The sequence below is a fragment of the Mobula birostris genome, chromosome 14 (assembly GCF_030028105.1).
Source record: "Mobula birostris isolate sMobBir1 chromosome 14, sMobBir1.hap1, whole genome shotgun sequence".
In the NCBI taxonomy this organism is placed as follows: Eukaryota; Metazoa; Chordata; class Chondrichthyes; order Myliobatiformes; family Myliobatidae; genus Mobula; species Mobula birostris.
The window spans coordinates 74,902,062-74,926,458 of NC_092383.1; the positions used below are offsets into that span (position 1 = coordinate 74,902,062).

Genomic DNA, 24,397 nt, shown 5'->3' on the forward strand with positions numbered 1-24,397 from the left:
TATTCCATGTGTGTTTTTAAATTTGTAGAATTATAAATAATTCTGCTATAGAAGGGGGATATTCGGCCCATTGAATCTCTGCTGGCGCCTGTAAATAAATCATGACAGAAACTCTTCCCTCAAGGCCATATTTGCCGTGCTGCATCTATGCAATTCTCTTCAAAATGCTCTTAGAGTGTATGGGAAGGGAGGGGCCAATATTCCCTCATAACCAATTGAAGGTGTGATTTATCATATCTGCCCACAAGGTTAACTTGCCCGCCTCAGTTTTAAGAGTTCTCTTTTGCTGTGAGATCCTACAGATTCACTGCTTGGGTGACAATTCCTTTCCTTGCTTGTGCAGGGTTATGCAAATCCTTCCCTCAAGACTGATACAAAAGATGCAGATATCGGAATCTGGAGCAACAAACAATCTGTCAGGGGAGAGGGGTTTTCAGTGTCTGAGTACAGTCCTGATGATGTTTTCTCCCCCAAAATATTGACAGTTCTTTTGTTCCCCCCTCCACAGACGCTGCTCAACCAATTGCATTCCTCCATCAAATTGTTTGTTGCATCCATCAAGATTAAATGCAAATGATTTAAAGTCATTAAATCAAGTCAAGTTTATTGTCATTTAACTATATACATATACAGTATATACAGTATAATCCAAGTGGTTAAGGCGTCGGTCTAGAGATCTGAAGGTCACTAGTTCAACCTCAGCTGAGGCAGCGTGATGTGTCCTTAAGCAAGGCAATTAACCACACATTGCTCTGCGACGACACCGGTGCCAAGCTGTATCAGCCCTAGTGCTCTTCCGTTGGACAACATCGGTGGTGTGGAGAGGGGAGACTTGCAGCATGGGCAACTGCCAGTCTTCCGTTGTTTATTTTGGTGAATTTAGAAGACTAAGATATGGTATGAAAATAATTAAAATGATTTTATAACATAGACCAAGAAGAGTTTCTTCCTCTGCTGGGAGAAGACATATGAAACTAGAGCCAGTGCATTTACAAGTAAAATCAAAATCAAGGAGGCCTTCCTCGCGCAAAATGAAGAGAAGGCCTGGAACAAAATTGCATAAAACGATTGTTGCTTTGGAGAGGGGTTGCGGGAAGGGTAGGTGGGAGCGGTAGTAGGAGTATAATTGGAAGCTTTTGTTTATTTATTCTTAGAAGTGTCCATTGCTGGCAAGAGCAGCACTTTCTGCACTTGAACCCTTGAACTTACTGGCCAGGGCCACTTAACAGGGAGCTGAAGAATCAAGTGCACCCTGTTAGTCTGGAGTCACATATAGGCCAGACAAGGAGGAAAGAGCAGTAGGTTTTCATTTTCAAAATCATTAAAGAAACAGATGGATGTTAACTATTAACCGCTAGTTTCATGGCCACAATTACTGATACTGCCTTCTTTTATTCCAGATTTATTTAATCAACTGAGTTTAAATTCCCCAGCTGCTGTGTCTGGATTTAAACTTATGCTTCCAGATAATCAGTTTAGTCCTCTGAATTACTAGGCCAGGAACTTACCACAATGCTACCATCTGTCCGTTCAAGACTGGGAGTGACGGATTTTTTTATTGTGTGAGATGCAATGGGAATAGGGACCAAAGGAGAGGAAATATAAATTTCATCCACAATTTTGCCAAATAGTGAACAAGCTGGACTTTCCTAATGATGTCCTCTGTTCCTAATCATGATTATACTTTGGGAGGTCTTCCCTGCTGGAGCCATTCTAATTCTTAGTCACTCACAAATTCTGGGTTGTAAACTCTTTCCCCAGACAATCCATTCACTCCAGTGTGGACTCAAATGGTTAAATTGCTTTTTTCTGTGTTAACACGATTGTATACATACTTTCCAATATGTGGTGTGTGAAGCAAGAGTCCGGTAAAAAAAAATTCCCTCCACTGCCCCTCTTCTTCTATTCCCCATTGTGGCCTCTTATCTCTTCTCAACTGCCTAACACCTCGTCCTGGGTCCCCTCCTCCTACCCATTTTCCTGTGGTCCACTCTCCTCTCCTATCAGATTCCTTCCTCTCCAGCCCTTTACCTTTCACATCCACCTGGCTTCACCTATGACCTTCTAGCTTCCTTCCCCTCCCCCTACCTTTTTAGTCTGGCATCTTCCCACTTCCTTGTCAGTCCTGGTGAAGGGTCTCGGTCCGAATCACCAACTGTTTATTCTTTTCCACGAATGCTGCCTGACCTGCTGAGTTGCTCCAGCATTTTGAGTGTGTTGCTATTTCCACAGTTGGATACATACTTCATTACTACGTTTCTCCATCTCCATGTCTTGTGCTTTCTCTTTCACTCTAAAATTTTGGAGGACACTAATCTTGCCACCTAGCAAAGACCAAGTGGTCTGTTAAAATCAGTCACATTGTTCTTGTTAATCAGTGAAGAGATGGAAGATGTTGCCTGCTGTGCTAACAAGCAGCATTTACTCCTCAATAATCTGCTCAGTAAGGATCAGTTTTAGTTTTCACTAGATGGATCACTTGGCCCAAACTTTGGTCTAAGGATAGGCAAAAGCACCAAGTTCCTTAAATAAAATTAGAATGACTGCTCTTAACATCAAGATCGCATTTGACTGAGTGTTGCACAAGAACTCTCCTAAAATTTAAGCCAATCGAATCAAGGAGCAGACAAGAGAATCTGCAGATGCTGGAAATCAAAGCAACATACACAAAATGCTGGAGGAACTCAGCAGGCCAGGCAGCATCTATGGAAAAGAGTAAACAGTCGACGTTTCAGGCTGAAACCCTTCAGCGTGAAATACCTTGCTAGGGACGGTGGAAGAAGAGGATACTTTAGGGACATTTAAGAAAATCTTACATAGGCACATGGATGAAAGAAAAATGGAGAGCTTTGTAAGAGGGAAGTGTTAGATTGATCTTAGAGTAGTTTAAAAAGTCGGCACAACATCGTGGGCCAAAGGGGGCCTGTACTGTGCTGTAATGTTCTATGTTCTATGCTCTAACATCCTTAGGGCAGCAATCTTGATGCAGCCAACCTCCCATCAATATCTTTCCTTTATTCACAAGGTCAGATGTCCTGATAGCAAGAGATGATTGCTCAACGTTCAGTGACAAGTGTAACACCGCGGAAGGTGATTATCATCCTATAGACAGTAAGACCTAGGACATGTTCTGACGTGGACTGCTGTGTGTGCAGAAAGTTGACTGCATCTAGAGAGACAATCTAACCAACTGACCTTGGCATTGGTGATATTACCATTACTAAGCGCGCTCCCATTAATGTCCTTGGAGTCACTACTGATCAGATATTAACCAGACTAGTCACAAATATACTGCAGCCTTATGAGAATGTCAGAGGATGGGCAACCTGTGGTGAGTGCTTTTCCACCATCTACAAGGCATGTCGGGTGTGTGATAAACTGCTCTCAACTTGTCTCCATGAAAATCATTCCAATTTTATCCAGGATGAAGTAGCCTACTTCATTCTTCGCCTGAAACATGCATTCCAATGACTATAGGGGCAACCACTCTCCAAGGCTACTTTGGTGACATACTGTATCCTGAACAGTAATGGCTACAACCAAGAAGGATGAGGGCAAAGGATGCACTGCCACCTGCAGTTTCTACTTACTCAGAGTTGGAAACTGATTGCTGTTCCTTCTTTGTTGCTGCGGCTATATCTTCGGATTCCCACTCCAATTCACTAGAAGAAAAACAACAGTTCACTATCAGCTCCTTAAGATCAAAAAGAGATGGGTGGTAAATATTTTCCTTTCTACCAAAGCCCACATCCAATTATTATTTAAAAATTTCCTATCTTCAATATTCCTCTGACCAAGGAAGATCATGATTTTCACAGGCCACTAAGCAATGCCCCTCATTCCCCAAAGCATTCCTGATGGAATGTTAGGCCAGAGGGTTAACAAGTTAATGAGGCCCAGGAGTCAAATCTTAATGGGGCCTGATTTCTCTTACAGTGGGTGAGTTTCCTGCTTACATCACCATATAGACAGCCAAATACTCTCCAGACTTAAGATCAAAGCTTTTGTTTTGGTTTTCCCACATTCTTGTTTTTTTTCTTTTTGTCCTTTTCCCTGCCTATATTGTCGTCTTCCCCATCCTCTCCATCTACCTTCCTCAAAGTCTGTGTACTTTCCCTCCATCTTTCCCTTCCTCCCTGCTCAGTGTCTCAGTGTCTGTGGCTCTCTGTCTTTCTGCCTGTATTTGTTTCTCTCTGTCTTTGCTTCTCCTTGTGGTTAATGGTTGTGCTTATATTACTCAAACTGACTTGTTCTAAATTGGCAATGAACAGGTGCACAGCATTACAAAATATAGAAGTTTCTGGAATGTTAAGGGAGAGCTTTTGATCAACTTCTTTACATTCACCATTGTGCAATATTGTTTTTGTAAATTCCTTACTCATTCTCTGTTAAGTCCTTGGAGAATCTATTGGCACAAGTCATTTTAAGAAAAATGAAATCCAGCTAAATCAATCTAAATTTGACCAGTTTCAGAGATTGGGCCTGGAGATTGTGTTTGGGCCTCTAAACATACAAGGAAGGGGCCTTTTAAATATTATCTGACCCTGTTTTGCTTCTGGGATGCATAGTTTTTGTTAAGTGATTTTGGGAAGAAGCATGAAATTTGAGCCTTCTTGCATTTGTTTCAGGCCTGGGAACATTTTTGCCTTCAGTATAGTTTGTGGTCTCCTAACTTTAAGCCAAATAGCTATATGTGGAATGGACAAGACTTTATGAGTAAAATAGACTGTTAAGTGTTGTGTTATGTTCCAATCATTCATTAGCTGAGTTAAGGGCATTACGTAGGTCTGTTTGGATCAAGGCAGCCGATGTCAATGGGTGGAGCTTCCAAATCCAGGGCCAAAAACGTCTAACTGACACAACATCAATAAGTACTGCTAAAAAGGGCCCACTTATAATCACTGGCAGCACATCCAACCACTCTGCTGCTGAAGTGATTGAGCTTCATCCGCAGATGATGCAGTAGGTCAGAACTAAGGACTGGACGGTTGGATCTGTCACTAAGTACACATCGGCTCTACTTGAAGCTCACCTTTATCATCGAATTCACCATCTGCAGTTGACATCTGAGTTTCTCTGAGGAATTGTTTAAATGTTGTTCTTTAAGCTAGTCAGTGGATTTACACTGAGTGAATTTAAAAATACTGAGGTTTTTGTTATGTGACCACTGATGCCAGGCAAAACCTCTGAAGTATTGATAATGTCTAGGGTCACCCACTTTGTAAAGGAACTGTCAAGAAGAAGGCAATGGCAGACCACTTCTGTAGAAAAATTTGCCAAGAACAATCATGATGATGGAAAGACCATGATTTCCTACATCATACAACAGGGCACATAACAAACAAACAATCCAATAATGCATGGAGTATGAGATGTAAACACACTAGCGTCCTTTCTGAAAAATAATTGTTCCCAATAAAACTGGGAAGCATCTGCCTGTTATACCACTGGTGGTTAGGGAAGCAATGAAGGTCCTCCATCTCTGGTGGTGTTCAAGGCTTCCTTCACCATGTCAGTAGCTTCCTCTCGGTTTTCACTAATGTCAGTCATGCAAGTTCTGGTTGGAGACTCAGGTATACTGTTGCACTCAGATGGAGAAGAATTCTTCATTGCTGTTTCCTTAAAGATTTTGTTTTACTGGTCAGGTTTGTTAGCCCTGAGCTGAAACCCCAAACTTGGAGACTGGTGGGCCACACTGTACCTCTACCCTTTGACCTATTTGGCATGGTTGACCCTACCAAGAGCAAAAGCATAATGCCCTGACTCCTGCCAACATAGCTCTCCAGATCATTGAGGCACTCAAGCCTCCTAACGATGACAAGGTTATTATTATGATTATGACACACAGTCCCCTTTTATTGTCATTTAGTAATGCATGCATTAAGAAATGATACAATGTTTTTCCAGAATGATATCACGAAAACATATGACAAACCGACTTAAAAACTAGCAAAAACCACGTAATTATAACATATAGTTACAACAGTGCAAAGCAATACCGTAGCTTGACAAGAACAGATCATGGCACAGTAAAAGTCTCAAAGTCTCTCGAAAGTCCCATCATCTCACGTAGATGGTAAACCTGCAGCCCCCAATTTGCCGTTGCAGCATCCTGGAAGTATCCGACCACAGTCCGACTCCGAGTCCATCCGAAAACTCAGAGCCTCCGACCACCTCTTCGACACCGAGCACTGAGCACTATCTCTGCCCAGCACTTCGACCCGGGCCCCGGCAACAGGCAATAGGCAAAGCCAAGGATTTGGGGCCTTCGTCTCTGGAGATTCTCGATCGCACAGTAGCAGTGGCAGCGAAGCAGACATTTCAGAAGTTACTCCAGATGTTCCTCTGCGCTTCTCACAGCTGTCTCCATCAAATCCGGATTGTGCACGGCATCCTACTTCACAAATATGATATTCATTCGGAACGGCCATGCAGGCTGCCATCTTCTCCCTTGTGAGGAGGTTGTGGTTGTCTTGGAGGAATAAAACTCTGAAGCAAGAGCTATTTAATCATCAGTGGAATGTCTAACCTATTCAGACCATGATAGCATAATGGGCAATTGCATAACAGGATAACATACCTGGTTTTCGATAAAACTATTTATACTCCTGATGTGTTATAAGTAATACCTCTATTGTACTCAGGCAATTTGTCTGAGCATATTGTAGCTTTTGGAGAAAGAAATTACCTCACTGGCTAGTTAAAGGGCTTGCCTATTATCAGGGTTAGGCTCATACTCAATCCTTGGCTAAAACTCACTTCTGAAGTTCCCACATAGTCATTTTGGTAATATGCTCGGGAAAGGTTCAGGTCTTCTAGAAGAAATGGGGGGAACAGCAGGAAATTAATCAGAGAAATAATATTTGAGAATTGCCTTGAATTTCTAATTTCTCACCATTGGATTTTGTGTTTTTATCTTTTTATTCAGTCAGGGTGTGTGGAGAATACAGAAACAGGAAGCACTACAAATCACAAGAGGTCGGAGAATTTTAAGCGAAGGTCTAGAATTAGATGGAAAGCTGTCTACGGAGAAGTTTTTAATCGCAGAGGGGCAGCAATATCTTGGCTAATCTATTCTGATTCCCACTTCATATTTACACCCCTGGTTATTGACGTTACAAAGGACCAAAAGCATGCTGTCAGCTGTAGTGCCAGACTTAGAGGCTTAGTTTCACTCTGGTGACCCCTCTCTCCCTGTACACTACCCCAACACACACACATACACTACGCGCTCTCACTCTCGCTCTCTCTCTCTCTCTCTCTCCCCCCCATTGCTCAATCTTCCTCTATCTTTCTGTCCCTCTCTCCCTGTCTTTCTCCATCTCTCCCTCTCTCTTTCTCTCTCTCCCTCAATTTCTGTCCCTCTCTCCCTCGCTTCCTCTTTCCCTCTCTCTCTCTCTTTCTATCCCTCTCCCTCCCTCTCTTTTTCTCTCCCCTTCTTTCTCCCTCTCCCTCTCCCTTCCCCTTTCTTTTTCTCTCTCCAAACCCCCCCTCTCTCTCTCTATCTATCTCTCCCTCCTTCTCCCTCTCTCCCTCTCTCTCTCTTTCAAGCCAGAACTCAGACTTAATAAAACCTGTCAGAGTCACAGGACAACAATGGTTATTTTGTTTGAGCAGAGGGGAAAAATGAATAGCTTTCTCTTTTCAAAGAGGAAGAGGCTTTCGAGTCATAGTCCTAGTCTCGCACTCCTTGTTGGGCTCCCTGCTTATGTTGGCACTGAGACCAAACTTCTGTAGCTGCGCCTGTTTAAAGAAAAAAAAAGAAACATTTTTTGTTGGCAATGTGGCATTGAAGTGAAATCGCCGTTGAGAGTCAATCACAGACGGCAGGCAGGTTGTGGGGTTTTATTGCGCAGTGAGAGTAAAGTGCACTTATGAGACAGATGGTTTTCATCTTGAGAGAGCAGCAATTGGAGTTAGCATTTGAAAAGGCTCGGCTGTTAAGGAAACACTATCTCTCTTGTTTGTCTAAAGTAGAAGAATTTTTTTAATTCTTCTTGCAAAAATATCAACTTCTGGTTTGACACAATCCAGCCTTTTCATAAATCTGCAATGTGTTTCACCAGAATTGAATTATCTTTTTATCTAAGTATGCCAAAACATTACTTTTAATGTAAATTCCCCCATAGTAGGACGGGGGTGGTTCAAACTTGCTATTTTTTTTTTGCTTTTTCAGTGGGGGTTAAACTGGGGGCAGTCAGGGTATAAGGACTGACTCCACACTCGGTTTGAGTTGTCAGTAATGCATTGCTTTTACCCTGAAGAAGCGTCATGCTGAACATGTAGTTTCTTATAGCAATTTTTCTTTAATGAAAATGCTTTTCTCATCAGATTTGCAGTTGCTATTCCATTATGGATAGAATATAAATATAAGTTATTGTAATTGGTTTTAAGAGCCAGTGCCATACAGGGGGCATGCTACACTGTTGGAATTACCCTCTTTGGGATCACCTATTAAACTGAAATCCCAACTATACCTCAAGCAAATCCTATTGTGTTATTTCTATCACCAAGATTAGTCAGAGAACTTTGGGTGAGGGGAAGAAAATCATTGGAAAGTTGCTTGTGACATGCATTGTGCAGTGATCACAGGGAGAGGTGCCTGCACGTCAGGCAGTAACAGACAAGCATGGTTCTGGAGTTGTAGCACCCGAGACTCGGCCTTTGATGCTGTCTGACGAGTAGAACATAAGCTCTGCCTGCATAAATATAAACAAAGGCAATATGAAGGATGTGCAATCTGACCAGATCACCATGGGTTTCAAGATCATTCAAGAGGGGTAAGTGAAATTGAGAACTGCAGCTGCAGGGAACAGTATAGTCACAGAGATGTATATTGTTCTCTGCAGCTGTCAATGAGAATCCTAAAAGTTGTCTGTTGCCATTGTTAAGGAATCCAGTTGTCGTGATCCACATGAGTAACAACAACAGAGGTAGACTGAAGAAAATTCTGCGGAGGGATTCAGTAAATTAATAATCAGAGGTAATAATATCGAGACCACCGCGAGAGCCACATGCAAACTTACGTAGGGTCAAGCGTCTCAGCTATTTGAATGTGTGGTCAGATAGTGGTGTGTGAGAAAAAAGATTTTGATTCTTGGTATACGGGCAGCAGCATGTAAGAGAAGCAATTTTTCTTTTAGGATAGGCTACACACAAGATATATCTAGGGGAGAGTTCGGGTGAGGGGAAATTGGGAAATTAAAAGTGAAAGGGGAAGGTAATAACACAGTGGGACTTGCTGAACAGAAGTGTGACGGGGATGACCAGCAAATATAACGATAGCAATGTAGCATAAGACCATAAGGCAAAGGAGAACAATTAGGCCATTTGGACCATTGAGTCTGCTCTGCTGTTTCATCATAGCTGATCTATTTTCTCTCTCAGCTTCATTCTCCTACTGTCTCCCCTAACACTTCACACCCTGACCAATTAAGAACGTATCAACCTCCACCTTAAATATACCCAATAACCTGGCCTCTAAAGATGTCTGTGGAAATGAATTCCATTGGTTCACCAACCTCTGGCTAAAGAAATTACTCTTCATCTCCATTCTAAATGAACATCCCTCTATCCTGAGGCTGTGCCCACTGATCCTAGACTATAGGAAACATCCTCTCTGCATCTACTCTATCTATCAATATTCAATAGGTTTCAATGAGATCCCCCCTCATTCTTCTAAATTCCAGCAAGTTTAGGCTCAGAGCCATCAAACACTCCTCATACAATAAACCTTTCATTCTGGAATCATTCTCATGAACCTCCTCCGAGCCCTGTCCAATGTCAGATCATCCTTTCTTAGGTAGGGAGCCCAAAACCGCTCACATTACTTCAAGTGAGCACCCTCCAGTGCGTTAGAAAGCCTCAGCATTACATCCTCACTTTTATATTCTAGTCCGCATGAGATGTATGCGAACGTTGCATTTGCCTTCCTCACCACTGACTCAACCTGAAAGTTAACCTTTAGGGAATCCTGCACAAGGACTCCCAAGTCCTCTTGCACCTCTGATTTTTGAATTTTCTGCCCGGCTAGAAAATAGGCTATGTTTTTGCTCGGTCTACCAAAGTGCACGGTCATACACTTTCCAACACTGTGTTCCATCTGCCACTTCTTTGCCCATTCTCCTAATCTGTCTCAGTCCTTCTACAACCTCCCTTCTCGCTCAGTACTACCTGCCCTTAACCTATCTCTGTATCGCCTGCAAACTTGGCCACAAAATCATCAATTATTCATCCAAATCATTGATATTAAACATAAAATGAAGTTGTCCCACACCAACCCCTGCGGAATACCATGACTTACCGGCAGCCAACCACAAAAGGCTCCCTTTATTCACACTGTTTGCTTCCTGACAATCAGCCAATCTTCTATCTATGCTGGTATCTTTCCCGTTAAACCATGGATTCTTATCCTGTTAAGCAGCCTCATGAGCAGCACCTTGTCAAAGGCCTTCTGAAAATCCAAGAACTGACATCCACCAATTCTCATTTGTCTATCGTGCTTGTTAGTTCCTCAAAAAATTCTAACAGGTTTGTCAGGCAAGATTTTCCCATAAGGAACTTGTTCTGACTTGACCTATTTTATCATGTGCTTCCAAATGCCCTGAAACCTTATCCTTAACAATCAACTCCAACATCTTCCCAACCACTGAGGTCAGGCTAACTGGCCCATCCTCCTCCCTCTCTTCTTGAAGAGTGAAACTACATTTGCAATTTTCCAGTCCTACAATTCTTGAAAGATCATTACTGATGCCTCCACAATCTCCTCAGCTACCTCTTTCAGAATCCTGTGGTGTAGTCCATCTGGTCTGTATGACTTATGTACCTTCGCATCTTTCAACTTCCCAGGTACCTTCTCCCTGGTAATAACAATTTCACTCACTTCTTTCCCCTGACACTCTCAAACTTCCGGCATACTGTTAGTGACTTCCACAGTGAAGTAGGATACAAAATTTTATTTAGTTCATCCACCATTTCCTTGTCCTCCATTACTACCTCTCCAGCATCATTTTCCAGTGGTTTGACATCTATTCTTGCCTCTCTTTTGCTCTTATTTATCAGAGTAAACTTTGGGTATCCTTTTGATATAATTGGCTATTTTACCTTTTCCCTCCTTATGGTATTTTTAGTTGCCTTCTGTTGTTTTTTAAAACCTTTCCGATCCTCTACCCCGCCACTAATTTTTCCTCTCCTTTTTGTTTTTATATTGATTTTGACTTTGCTTGTCAGCCACTGTTGTGCCATCCTGTCTTTAGAATACTTCTTTGGCATGTATCTATCATGAGTCTTTAGAATATCTCCCAGAAACTCCAGCCATTGCTGTTCTGCCATCAGCCTGCGAGTGACCCTTCCATTCACATTGGCCAGCTCCTCTCTCGTGCCTCTATAATTCCCTTACTCCACTTTAGTACTGAATCATCGGAATTTAGCTTCTCCTTCTCAATTGCAGGATGAAGTCTATCATATGATCACCGTCTCCTAAGGGTTCCTTTACATTAAGCTCCGTAATCAAATCTGGTTTAATTTCAGAAAACCCAGTCCAGAATAGCCTTTTCCCGTAGAGGGCTCAACCACAAGCTGTTCTAAAAAAGTCACCCCTTAGGCATTCTATAAGTTCTCCCTCTTGGGATCCAGAACAAACCTGATTTTCCAAAACTACCTGCATATTGAAATCCTGCATGACTATCATAACATTGGCCTTTTGATATGCATTTTCAATCTTCCATTATAATTTGTAGTGCACATCCTGGCAACTGTTCAGATGCTTGCATATAACTCCAGTCAGGGTCTTTTTACTCTTGCATTTTCTTCACTCTACCCTCCAGGATTCTATATCTTCCGATCATATGTCACCTCTTTCTAAGGATTTGGTTTCTTTTTTTTTACCAACAGAACCACACCATCACCTCAGATTACCTGCTTATCCTTTTGATACAGTGCCTATCCTTGGATGTTAAATTTCCCAACTATGATCTTCTTTCAGCCCACAGAAATGTGTATGGAAAAGAGTAAACAGTTGGCATTTCGGGCCAAGACCCTTCTTCAGGACAGGACCTGATGAAGGGTCTCGGCCCGAAACATTGACTGTTTACTCAAAACTCATAGATGCTGCCTGACCTGTTGAGTTCCTCCAGCATTTTGTGTGTGTTGGTTTTGGATTTCCAGCATCTGCATATTTTCTCATGTTTAAGCTAACTGACTGCCTTGCCCTTTTGAATAACAATTGTTATACCATCATGTATGAAGGGTGTGCAACAATTGTGAAATAATCATAGAATCAAAATCAGGTTTAATATCACTTACAAATGTCATGAAAATTGTTGTCTTGCGACCTTTAACGTGCATGAGGTCTAGGCAAATTAATTTTGCTTGAGGATGAGACTAAGAAATGAGTTTAGGATGATTTCCTCATACAGAATATTGTGGATCAAATTAAGGAACAGATTATTTTTGATGCAGTCATATGTAATGGAACTGGATCAATAATTAATTCAGTGGTACATGATTCTCTGGGAAAGAGTGATCATAATATAATTGCAAATGCTGCTGGGTCTGCTGAGAAGTGCCTGCTACTTCCAGATGGCATGATAACACAAGCTAAGCGTCTATGCATACCCAATGTAGGACACAAGGTAGAAACACAATGGAGGTCAAATACGTGCACGCTTGATTTTTCCCCTATCCGTGCACTCAAGGGCATGATCTATGACACATCATTTTAGTCTCTCAACTTTAAGCCAGAGCTAACCATTGCATCTAGCATAGCCTATTCTTCTAAATGAATTCACCGGCCTTCATTTTTAAACTTTTTAATCTAATTTTAAGTTTTAATAAATTAATTTAAATGCTGTATCGGCCCTTGCCCTTCCCTTGGAGAACATCGGTGTCGTGGAGAGAGGAGACTCGCAGCATGGGCAACTGCCGGTCTTCCATACAACCTCGGGCAGGCCTGCGCCCTGGAGAGTGAAGACTTTCCAGGCGCAGATCCATGGTCTCGCAAGACCAACAGATGCCTTAACTTAATATTATAAACGTTATGTTTTTCTTTAATTTCTTCTTCTTTTTATTTCATTTATTTCCAAATGTCTTTAATCATCAGCAAGCAGGGAATTCAGGAACCATGTGGCTGCAATATTTTGGTTTGGTCACAGAATGAGAGCAATCTAGCCCACCCATTCTACTTGAGAGTGATAAGCAGGTTGCGAATATATGTCTTTAATGAAGTGACTACAAAGCCATAATTGATACTTTCGCTAGTCAGTGGGAAATCAAGTGAGAATGGTCAATGCTCAGTGGATCCGTTGGTGTATCCATAATTCTCAACTCATCCATTTTCCATTGTGAAACAAAGATCCCATGGGAAAAGAAATCCATCCATGGGCAGCTGGAGGAAGGAATGGTTACAAGCAAGGTTCATGAATGCACAAGTACAAATAGGTCTGACAAGTGGGAAAATTTTCAGCAACCTGCAAAAGATGACAAAGAATTTGTTTTACACAAGGGAATATGGAATAATAGAATAAGGCATGTTGTAATAGCATTTGCAAGTACTCTAAGTTGAAGAGAGTATCATAAGTAAACACTCATCTCCTGGAATTAGTGACGCCAAATGAGGAAATGACAGAGACATAAACGTAAAAGATGCTAAAAAAAAAAGGAGAGAGATACACCAAAAATAGAAATAATCAAGAGAAAAAGAGTGGAGAATTAAAAAAAAATCCATGACACTGGAGAAAATTAATTTAACAAATGATGGGACTATGTGATGATCACTTCCCAGAATTTAATGAGCTGTATTTTGGAACTGTCAACAAGGATTTTAAATGGATAATGGATACAACGTTACATTTTCCAGAATTCTCTAGATTCTGAAAAACTTCCAGTGGATTGGGAAACATAAATGTAACAGTGCTCTTTAAGAAATGAAGGAAGTAAATACCAGCCGGTGTTGTATCATTTGTTAGGAAAATGCAGCAATCCATCACTAATGAGGAGATAATAGAGCACTGAGAAAATCATAATATGATTAGTCAGAAACAGCATGGATTTATTAAAAATAAATCACATTTAATAAATTTATTTGAGTTTTCTGAGAATGCAATCATCAAACAGGGAGGCAATGGATATAGTGAATTTAGAATTTCAAAGGGCATTTGAGAAAGTGACAGATGAAAGATTACTGAACAAGATCAGGGTTCACGACTTGAAGAGATCATTGCTGTGGATAGAAGACTGGTTATTGTACCGAAAAGAAGGGGTAAGAATAAACAAGTCATTTTAAAATTTGCTAGTGATGTGCCAAACAGGATCACTGCAGGGGTCTTGGGTGTTTGCCATTTATAATTATGAAATGTGTGAAGGGACTGAAGGTCATGTATCCATCTGAGCTACCAGCACAAAAAATTGGTTCAAGGTAACTTCTCTGAAAGGCAAAGAAACATAGGGAGGTTAAGTGATTGGGCATACCGATGACCGACAGTGGAGTACTCTGAGATAAAATGTGAAGTTATCCACTTTGGAAGAACAGAAAAGGAGAGCATAATTTCACCAGTGCAAGACTACAGCTTGACACAGCTTCTCTTAAAGACCGCATGGAACGAACACAGAAAGTTAGCATGCAGATACAGCAAACACTTAAGAAGAGAAATATAAGTTTGTTCTTAAATTCAAAGGGAATGGAATACACTTGGCAGGTCTTTAATGGCCCTGCACCTGATGCACAGTTTAGGTCTCCATTTTTACTCCACGACTGTAAAGACAAAATTTATTAATAAGTTTTCTAAAAGAGTAGGTTATCAAATGAGGAAGTTTGAACAGAATAAATTCTTTGAAATTTGTCCTTGCCAGCTGAGTAAGCAAACAGGAAAGGCCAAAAATATATATTTGTATATTCTAAGTAATTTATACACATCAATTATGAAGTAAGAGAATATATATCTCATTTTTGAGGAATAATATTTTAAATCTCTGCAGGTGAATTCCATTTGCCAGTTTGCAAGCTTTTCCCAGAGTTACAAACGTGTAAGCAATCCAATAACCACATTGCTGGGCAGAATGAATGGGCTGCAAGCTCAGAACAAAATTGATGATGGGTGGCATTGAACAGCTCACTTCACCTCAACTACTGGCAACACTTGTGCCTCTTGAAGATCCCTGTAATTACAATTCCTTTGGGTGGTTGCTGGCTCTTGCAGCAGCAGTAGCACAGTCTCGGCAATGTTCCAGCACCCAGTACTGCCAAACTCTGGGCTGGCACTGAATGGAGGAAACAGAACAGGACGTAGCCTTTGAGCCCTTTGAGATGCCCATGGCTGATCTGCTCTTTGGTTGTTAGGGCTAGGATGTCAGAATTAGGCTTCGTGCTTTACAGTTTGGGTCAACAATAGGAGAAAGGACTGCATTAAGGTTAGGAAGTTAAAAATTTATAAAATGGTGTTAATGATTAGGTTTGCAAATTGATGACATTTTAGTTTTAGGAATAGCAATTGAGTAAGTGCTACAGGAGACTACAATTTTAGGACTAGCAGTTGTTTATGGTAAATTCAATAGACAGATTCTACGATTAAAGTTGTCAGGTCTTAATTAGCTGTTAATTTTAAGTCTTCAGGCAAAAAGTAGGAGTGTTATATTTAGGGTTCAGATTTAACAATTAAATTAATGTTGTAACATAACCATTTCAGATTAGACATTCGGGATTGGGGTTTTGAGTGGATTAGGTACTAGGCAGAGTATGATAGAAAACACATGTGCTGGTAACTGTTAGCATTGTTGGAGCATGGGGAATGGATGTATCTGTATGGTACTGGAAGTTCTGGGCTCACCCACTGTACTGAGAGAGACAGAAGAGGTGAGGTGGAAGAGTGAGTGCAGAGGGATGGAATAAATCAGAGACCATTAAAGTACAAATTGAAATTTAAAATGAGTGGGAAGATGGGAGACTATAAGATTATCAATCTTATGATCATCAGGTTGTCAATCTTATGTTCAAAAGATTGTGGACTGCTGCAACATTCATGGATTCAAGGATTTGGATTTTTGTTTTGTGTGTATGACTACTCCCGTCGCATTTGTGCTATGTGTCCCTTGGCTTTGTATGACTGTTGATACTGTGTTATGCATCTTGGCCCCCAGGTAACACTGTTTCATTTGGCTGTATTCATGTATAGTCAAATGACAATTAAACTTGAGCTTGGTAGAATGCTGGGAGTTTTATTTCAGTTAGTGTGTCCCAAACCTTTTTTTTTATTATCTACTTCTTGGAGCCACATTTGAACAATCATTTTAAAGGTTTACCTTTTATTGCTGACTTCACGGACCCTGTGAGAGACGGGGAGAAAGTCTTTGATGTTGTAAACATTCACACATCTCTGGTTTTTAAGAGTTTCTGATTTACAGGGGTAAGTCTGTCTTGCTGCAGTCACCAAGTTACAGACTCTTTCTGAAATGGGGTTGCCTCCTTATAATCTTAAAACATAGAGAACATTGAGTAATGTGTAATTTTCCAAAGATAAGACAAGGGTTGAGATAAGTCTTGTGGCACTCACTCAAGCTTGCTTTTCGTCATCTGACTGTGTATACATACAACCAAGCAAAACAACATTCCTCCAGACCATGGTGCGCCCACAATACAGGTATCACCTAAAATACATAAAACAAAATACTACCACAAATTAAAAAAAATAATTTAAAATGCATTTAGTGCCCAACACAGGTAAATAATAAACAGTAAACAATAAGCAACTCACTATCCTCGTGATGAGACCTCAGTAGGGGCAAGGTATTCATTAATTTCACAGTCTGAGGGAAGAAGTTGTTACCCAGTCCGACAGTCCTAGTCCTGATGTTTCTGTACCTTCTTCCTGATGGTTGGGATCGTCATCACAGCGTCAGGCCCTTTGTATCGCAGGGGGTTGAACTTTATCTCAGTGTTTCAGTCACAAAATGTTAACACAGTATTCTAAATTAAACCTGATCAGAACACAACTATGGTTTAGCAACTGCAGATCAGTACGCTAATGTACGAGCTCAGCTGTTTTCCATCATTACAATTCAAAGCTACTTAATTGGCTGTAAAGTGCTGGGGAATGACCTCAAGCCATGTAAGGTGCTACATGAATGCAAGTGTTTTCCCTCTTTCCTTTTTGCCCTTATTAATCGTGAATCCACAATAACTGAAGGTGTGAAACCAACTATCACATCCAGATCTCTCTCAGCCTTTCTGCTAATTGGTTCAGCATCATTTACCAAATACATTTTATTCTTATACTGTGTTAAACTTTGCACATACTTCTAATGAATTGCATCAATTCTGCCAATTAGATTTCCTATGGAACCTTCTGCTGACTTTTATCAAGCATCAACAAATAAGTTTTCTCAAATTTAGCAACAACCACGAATGTCACCAAATTACACTGGATTGCTGAGACCTTAATGCAGAAAGAAGACAGCTCTAGGTCTCATCTGCTCTTCACATGAAGGTGAAAGGTCCAATAGGTATCCATTGTGGAAGACCAGGAACCTTCACCAGATATCCTACTCCTAATATTTTTTCCCCATCATAACCACCGGTTATCTGGTTACTAAATCATTAGATTAGATTAGGTTCAACTTTATTGTCATTGTGCCGAGTACAGATACAAAGCCAATGAAATGCATTTAGCATCTGACCAGAAATGCAAAGAATAGTGTTATTTACAAAATAATTGCGAATAAAAAAAGTGCTACAGCACACAAATATGAAAGTACTGAGACAGTACAATACGGATGCAATATTGCTTAGTGCTGTGATGAGAGGTTCAGCAGTGTCACAGGCTCAGGGAAGAAGCTCTTCCTGTGCCTGCTGGTGCGGGAGCGGAGGCTCCTGTAGCGCCTACCGGATGGGAGGAGAGTAAAAAGTCCATGGTTAGGGTGAGATGCATCCCTGACGATACTTTTCGCCCTGCCCAGGCAGCGTTTATGGTAGATGTTCTCAATGGTGGGCAATTGGGTGCCGATAATCAGCTGGGCAGTTTTCACCACACGCTGGAGTGCTTTGTGGTCCGATACGTGTTACTGTTCGTGGGACACACACAAAATGCTGGAAGAACTCTGCAAGTCGGGCCACATCTTAGTCCAAAAACATTGACTCTTTATTTCCCTCCATAAATGCTGTTTGATTTCCTGAGTTCCTCGGACATTTTGTGATGTCCTGCTCTGGATTTGCATTACCTGCAGAATCTCTCGTGTTACTGTTTGCGGGGAACATGTGACATCTGGCTATGTTACAAAGTTGTTTAAATTTTTAAACTCCTTCATTGGCTGTAAAGGACTTTGAGATGTATGAAAATTATGAAAGACACCAAATTAGTCCAAGTCTTTATTCTTTATTTGAGATCAAGGTGCTTTTACTGACAATGATTATAACACGTAGCCATTACCAACTGGCTGAGCGATTTGACAGGCCAAGTATTGTAGCTACTGATAAATGCTCTGTTGTCATGCTGCTGTGTTCGTACATCGTGCAGCAGACCCACACTCTAGTATTCCTCCAGATAAATCCTGGCAGAGCAAGCAGTTTTAAGTGTGCCACTGGCTTTCACTCTACACACTGCCCACTGCAGGAATTATCTCCTCCTTTCACAACTCTTTTCTTTAAAGCTAATGGATGAGGTGAATCTCTGGAACGATGCTGAAGGGGGTCCAGTGATGTGGGGCGGGCTTTGACTTACATGCATAAGTCTACTTACGGGTCTGAATCTTCCACTAAAGCTACATGAAACTTTAAGCACAAAAGCAAATAAGAGGCAGAACTGGTTAGTTCTATTCAGTAAGCTTCACAATAGTGTCCTCCCACATTATCTCAAACAATCTTCATTTTTTATTTGTAATTATTCAACTTTCTCTTCAAAGCATCTGTGTTCTTTGCTTCAACTTCTCCTTGCTTGTTACTACCTTGCATTTATGATCTCTAGATTTGAACTCCTACATATGAAACTATCATCTCTACTTACATACCTTTAAAGGTCCTTAATTGATTGTCCTTTGACTATCTCTTTTCTCAAGAAAATTATCCCAACCTGGTAAGCCCTTTCTAATTGTTAGAACTGGTTTTGCAAATCTAGGAAAGTTACCGGGAAAGTGGATGAAGGCAAGGAGGTGGATGTTGTCTACATGGACTTTAGCAAGGCATTTGACATGGCACCGCATGGGAGACTGGTCAAGGTGGTTCAGTCGCTCAGTATTCAGGTTGAGATAGTACATTGGGTTAGACATTGGCTTTGTGAGAGAAGCCAGAGAGTGGTAGTATATGACTGTCTCTCTGACTGGAGGCCTGTGACTACTGGTCTGCCACAGGGATTGGTGCTGGGTCCTTTGTTGTTTGTCATCTATATCAGTGATCTGGATGATAATGTAGTTAACTGGATCAGCAAATTTGAAGATGTCACCAAGATTGGGGGTGTAGTGGACAGTGAGGAAGGCTATCATGGCTTGCATAGAGATCTGCATCAGCTGGAAAAATGGCAGATGGAATGTAATGCAGACAAGTGTGATGTTTTGCACTTCGGTAGGACCAACCAAGGTAGGTCTTACACAGTGAATGGTAGGGCACTGAAGAGTATGGTAGATTCTGGGGATACAGGTCCATCATTTGTTGAAAGTGGCCTCACAGGTAGATAGGATTGTAAAGAACGCTTTCGGCACACTGGCCTTCATAAATCAATGTATTGAGTACAGGAGATGATATGCTGTGTTGAATTTGTACAGGGCGTTGGTGAGGCTTAATTTGGAGTATTGCATGTAGTTTTGTCACCTACGTACGGGAAAGATGTAAACAAGGTTGAAAGAGTACAGAGAAAATTTGCAAAGATTTTGCTGGGTCTGGAGGACCCGAGTTATAAGGAAAGATTGAATAGTTATGACAGTATTCTTTAGAACTTAGAAGTTTGAGAGGAAATTTGATAGAGGTATACAGAATTATGAGGAGTATAGACAGGGTAAACGCAAGCAGGCTTTTTCCACTGAGGTTGGGTGGAACTACAGCCAGAGGCCACGGGTTAAGGGTGAAAGGTGAAATGGCTAAGGGGAACTTGAGGAGAACCTTCTTCACTCAGAGAGTCATGAGAATGTGACATTAATGGTGCATGAGAGCTCGATTTCAACATGTAAGAGAAGTTTATATGGTTATACGGATGGTAGAGGTATGGAGGGCTATGGCACTGCGCTGGTCAATGGGAGTAGACAGTTTAAATGGACTAGGTGGGCAGAACTGCCTTTTTCTGTGCTATACTTCTCTATGACTCTAGTTTCTATCCTCTACACTACCTCTGCATCTATTCATAAATTGGAACCAGGACTGTGTATCGTCCTCTATGACATCACCAGGGTATCACCATTGTTTATCAATCCTTACTATATTGGTATAATCCTCTAGAATGTGCCTGTAACATGGTAGAAAGCTGTATTCTATCTGTACTCCAACAACCAATAGCTCTAGTGTGCAAAACTTGATATCCCAGTCACCTTGGAACCTCCAAACCTACTTAGAAAGAGGCCAACGGAATCTTTGAATGCTGTGACATAAGCAGGCCAATACAACAAGTAACAACATTTTTCAAGTTATGTTTCAAGTTGTATGTAGAATGTGGCAAGCCCCGCTATATTGAAGCACCATCAGATTGTAATTGATTTCAAAATGAATTGCCGTCTTTGTCATACTCTGACTGACCTGACAGCTCTTTAATCTGACATGTTTTCTTCAAGACTCTTTTATCTGAGCCTGATGGAGAAGATAGTGCAAGTAGAGCCAGGCAAAGAAATAACCTACCAGCTGTATCTGAACTTGCGCTGAGTCTTTTTCACTGATTACCTCTGTCCCTGATGACCCGGATTGGCTCCTGTTTAAGCCATACCTTGATTTTAAAATGATTGTGTGGTTTGAATCTTTTCATGGCCTTAGCCCTTTTCATGTGTGTAATTAGCCTCAGACAAGAGATTTGCTCTTCTCTAATACAGTCCTAATAATCTCCTTCAGCTGTAAAGGCCCTAAGCTTAGAATTCCATTCCCATGTATTTCACTATCTGTCTGTCCCCCTTTAGGGTGCCATGGTAGTATAGTGGTTAGCACAACACTTTACAGAACTAGTGTCCTGGGTTCAATTCCCACTGGTGTCCTGGGTTCACTTCCCACTGCTGCCTGTAAGGAGCAGTCTCCCTGTGACCATTTGGGTTTTCTCTATGTGTTTCAGTTTCTTCCCATAGTCCAAAGATTGAGCAATTGGTAGGTCAATTAGTCATTGTGAATTGTCCTGTGGTTAGGCTAGGGCTAAGTAGGTGAGATGCTAGGTGGTGCAGTTTGTTGGGCTGGAAAGGTCTGTTCTGCACTGTATCTCAATAATATTTTTTTTAATTGATTAAGTCCCACTCCTGAAATTTCACTTATTGGTCAATAGTCCTAATGTACCCTTAAGTGACTTGGTGTAAATTGTTTATAAACTGAAACAACTTGGGATGTTGCTGCTATGTCAAAGGTGCCACATACTTGGAAAATTGTTGCTGTTACATTAAATTAACCTCACCTGGAACAGGAATTATCACCAATTTGGCACTGACCCATACTTTTTTATTACCATCAGTTTCATTTCCTCAAAAATTTGATTTATTCTTCTCAGGTTTGCTCCGGATAACTATTTCTAGTTTATTCAGGAATTCCCCTTTCTCTTCACTTCCTTTTACCTATTTAGGATCTACCTTTCACACTAGATCTGTACAAATGTCTCCTACTACCATCTCCTCAGGCAGGATGTCCGTTCTGTCTGATTAAACCCCTAGCATTAACTTTCTTAAGGCTGTTTTTCTTTCAGTGCATTAAAGGAACTATTGAAGTCCAAGTTGTTGTTATTGGCATACGGACATTAATTTAATGGTTCTTTGAGTGTTAGATATTGGTTTCCTACAAAAGTAGGGATGGATCACTGGTGGATTTTTCTCACTGTCCCTTCCAAAGATAACTTCTTGTCACCCATGTCCAGAGCTGGTCTCAGCAACTCTAAAGAAGTTTGGAACCCGGGGGTATCATATTCTGCCCACAGTGGGAGACGAAGGGTTCTACCTGAAGTCATTTGTTTCTATTTTTGATAACATACTACAAAACTGAGGCATTCCGGCAAAATTCATTATGTTGTGGCAGTCAGCGCTGGCTGCTGAGTTGGATGCCTAATTTGCCAAATATTATCATAGATCGTATCTTAATAAAAAAGTGTGAGTTGCATTTTGTGATACTTTTCCTGTGCTACTGTGAAGTGGCAGCATTCCAGAAACAGCAGTACAGTGGTCATATTTGCCAGATGTGGATGGCCAGATGCAGATGTGAATGATCAGAGATGCCAGATGTGAATGGTCAGACACAGATGTAACTGGTCAGAATGCCTGCAGAAGTGTTGACTGCAATCTCCTGATTATAACTTGAGCGTCCCAATCTTTCTACGGCTGCGGAATGAAAAGTTGTGGATCAACAGATTTTTTTTTCTCATTTCTCTTCTTTCACTGCAGGCCCTTCAAGCAGCGAGACAACTTTTACTTCATCAGGCAACGGGCCTCAACTCTCCGACTACGAATGAGAAGCAGCAGCAAACAGTCCAGGTCCGTACAATACAACATAAACGGTAAACAGAGCTGATCAGTGCAACACACACGAGCTGAGACCACATCAGGAGTCTATCGGACATAGGTGTTGGGTGCATTCAGGTGCCAATTTTGAGCAACACAAGAGTTGGGGGGGGTACCAAATTAGACTAAATCATTTCCTTTTAACTATAGCTTACTATACAGGAAGCCACTAATGGCACACATATAGACAATAGATTTACAGGTGGAAGTGAAAATAATTTCCTTTAACCCACTAATTACTCTAGACTGACCCTGCGACAGGCATAAGCAACATGGTACTGAAAGAGAGAAAAAAGTAAATCAAGGTTTGTACATGCCGGAAATACTCAGCTGTCAGACAGCGTCTTTATAGAGAGAAACACAAATAACATTTCAATTTAATGAAATTTCAATGATTCAAGTACTATCTTTGCTCTGTATTCTTTGCATGGCCCAGGAGTTAATGCTGAATCACATGAAAGAAGAAAATAAAATTGAAGTAAAGATTTCTGAATGGAATTTAATGCTAAGTGTATGTGTGAGTGAAACATGTCAAATACTGTGTGCATGAATCTTGTTCTCTGGAAAATTAGGTCCTTGCCCCGGAGTTGTACCGTGCAGTTCAACATCACACACACGCTTCTCAAATCTTAAATTCAATTAGCTTACTATAGGCATTCTTAAGAATGTGACTGTGACTCATAGGTCTCTGAGGAATAAGTAGCAGAAATAAAATACTGGAGATTGGCAGAAAACAGCCGTACTCAATTTCACTCGGAGGTAATCTAATCAATATCTTCTCTTCGTTAATGGAAATTAGACAATGTAAGGTGAACCTATTTGTTTACTAAATGCACTTCCAAAGAAATCCTCGGTTGTTAAGAATTACCTTATCAATATATCTGTTTCTACTTTCCATAGGAGAACATTGAGCATTACCAACAGGAGATGACAGAGTAGGGCAACAGAGAGTTGCAGCAAGTCGGGCTGTTGTTTCACAGCTCCCGGGACCTGATTTCAGTCCTGACCTCAGGTGCTGTCTGCTTAGAGTTTGCCCGGTGGCTGTGTGGGTTTCCTCCCACAAGCCAAAGACATCCAGGTTGTTCAGTTAGTTGGCTACTGTAAGTTGTGCCTAGTGCAGAGGAGAATAATGGAATAGGAGAAAATGAGATTCGTTGAAATGGGCGTTGAAGGTCAGCTTGGACTTGATAGCTGAAACGCCTGCTTCCACACTGTACGATTCCACACTCAGTGACCACTTTATTAGGTACCTCCTGTTTGTGGTTTACTGATGGGTTCTCCATGAGTACCCTAATGCTATTTGAAGAGAAATACAGCTTCCTGTCTCCAGGGCAAAAATACTCTCAGTTGCCACTATTTGGTATGGGAGGTTACATTCGTGGTCTTCTGCTGTAAATCAAACATTTCAAGGTTCGATGTGTTGTGGGTTCAGAGATGCTCTTCTGCACACCACTGTTGTAACACATGATTATTTGAGTTATAGTTACCTTTCTGTAAGCTTAAAACAGTATGGCTATTCTCCTCTGTATTTCCTCATAAACAAGGCATTTACGCCCACAAAACTGCCACTGACTGGATTTTTTTTTTTGTTTTTTTGGCGCTACTCTCTGTAAATTCCAGAGACTGTTTTGTGTGAAAATCCCAGGAGTTTCTAAAATACTCAAACTATCTGTCTGACACCAACAATCATTCCATGGTCAAAGTCACTTAGATCACATTTCTTCCCCAGTCTGATGTTTGGTCTAAACAACAA

The 24,397-nt window shown here is 41.0% G+C and overlaps 1 protein-coding gene across 5 annotated transcripts in view; it reads left to right on the plus strand.

The window, feature by feature from the left end:
* Window positions 1–24,397, plus strand: part of foxp4 (forkhead box P4) — a 465,538-nt gene that overhangs the window by 247,368 nt on the left and 193,773 nt on the right. For all 5 annotated transcript variants that reach the window (XM_072278682.1, XM_072278678.1, XM_072278679.1 and 2 more), the window contains exon 3: window positions 22,528–22,617. In XM_072278682.1, the coding sequence (XP_072134783.1) occupies window positions 22,528–22,617 (90 nt within the window). The remainder of the gene's footprint in view (window positions 1–22,527; window positions 22,618–24,397) is intronic.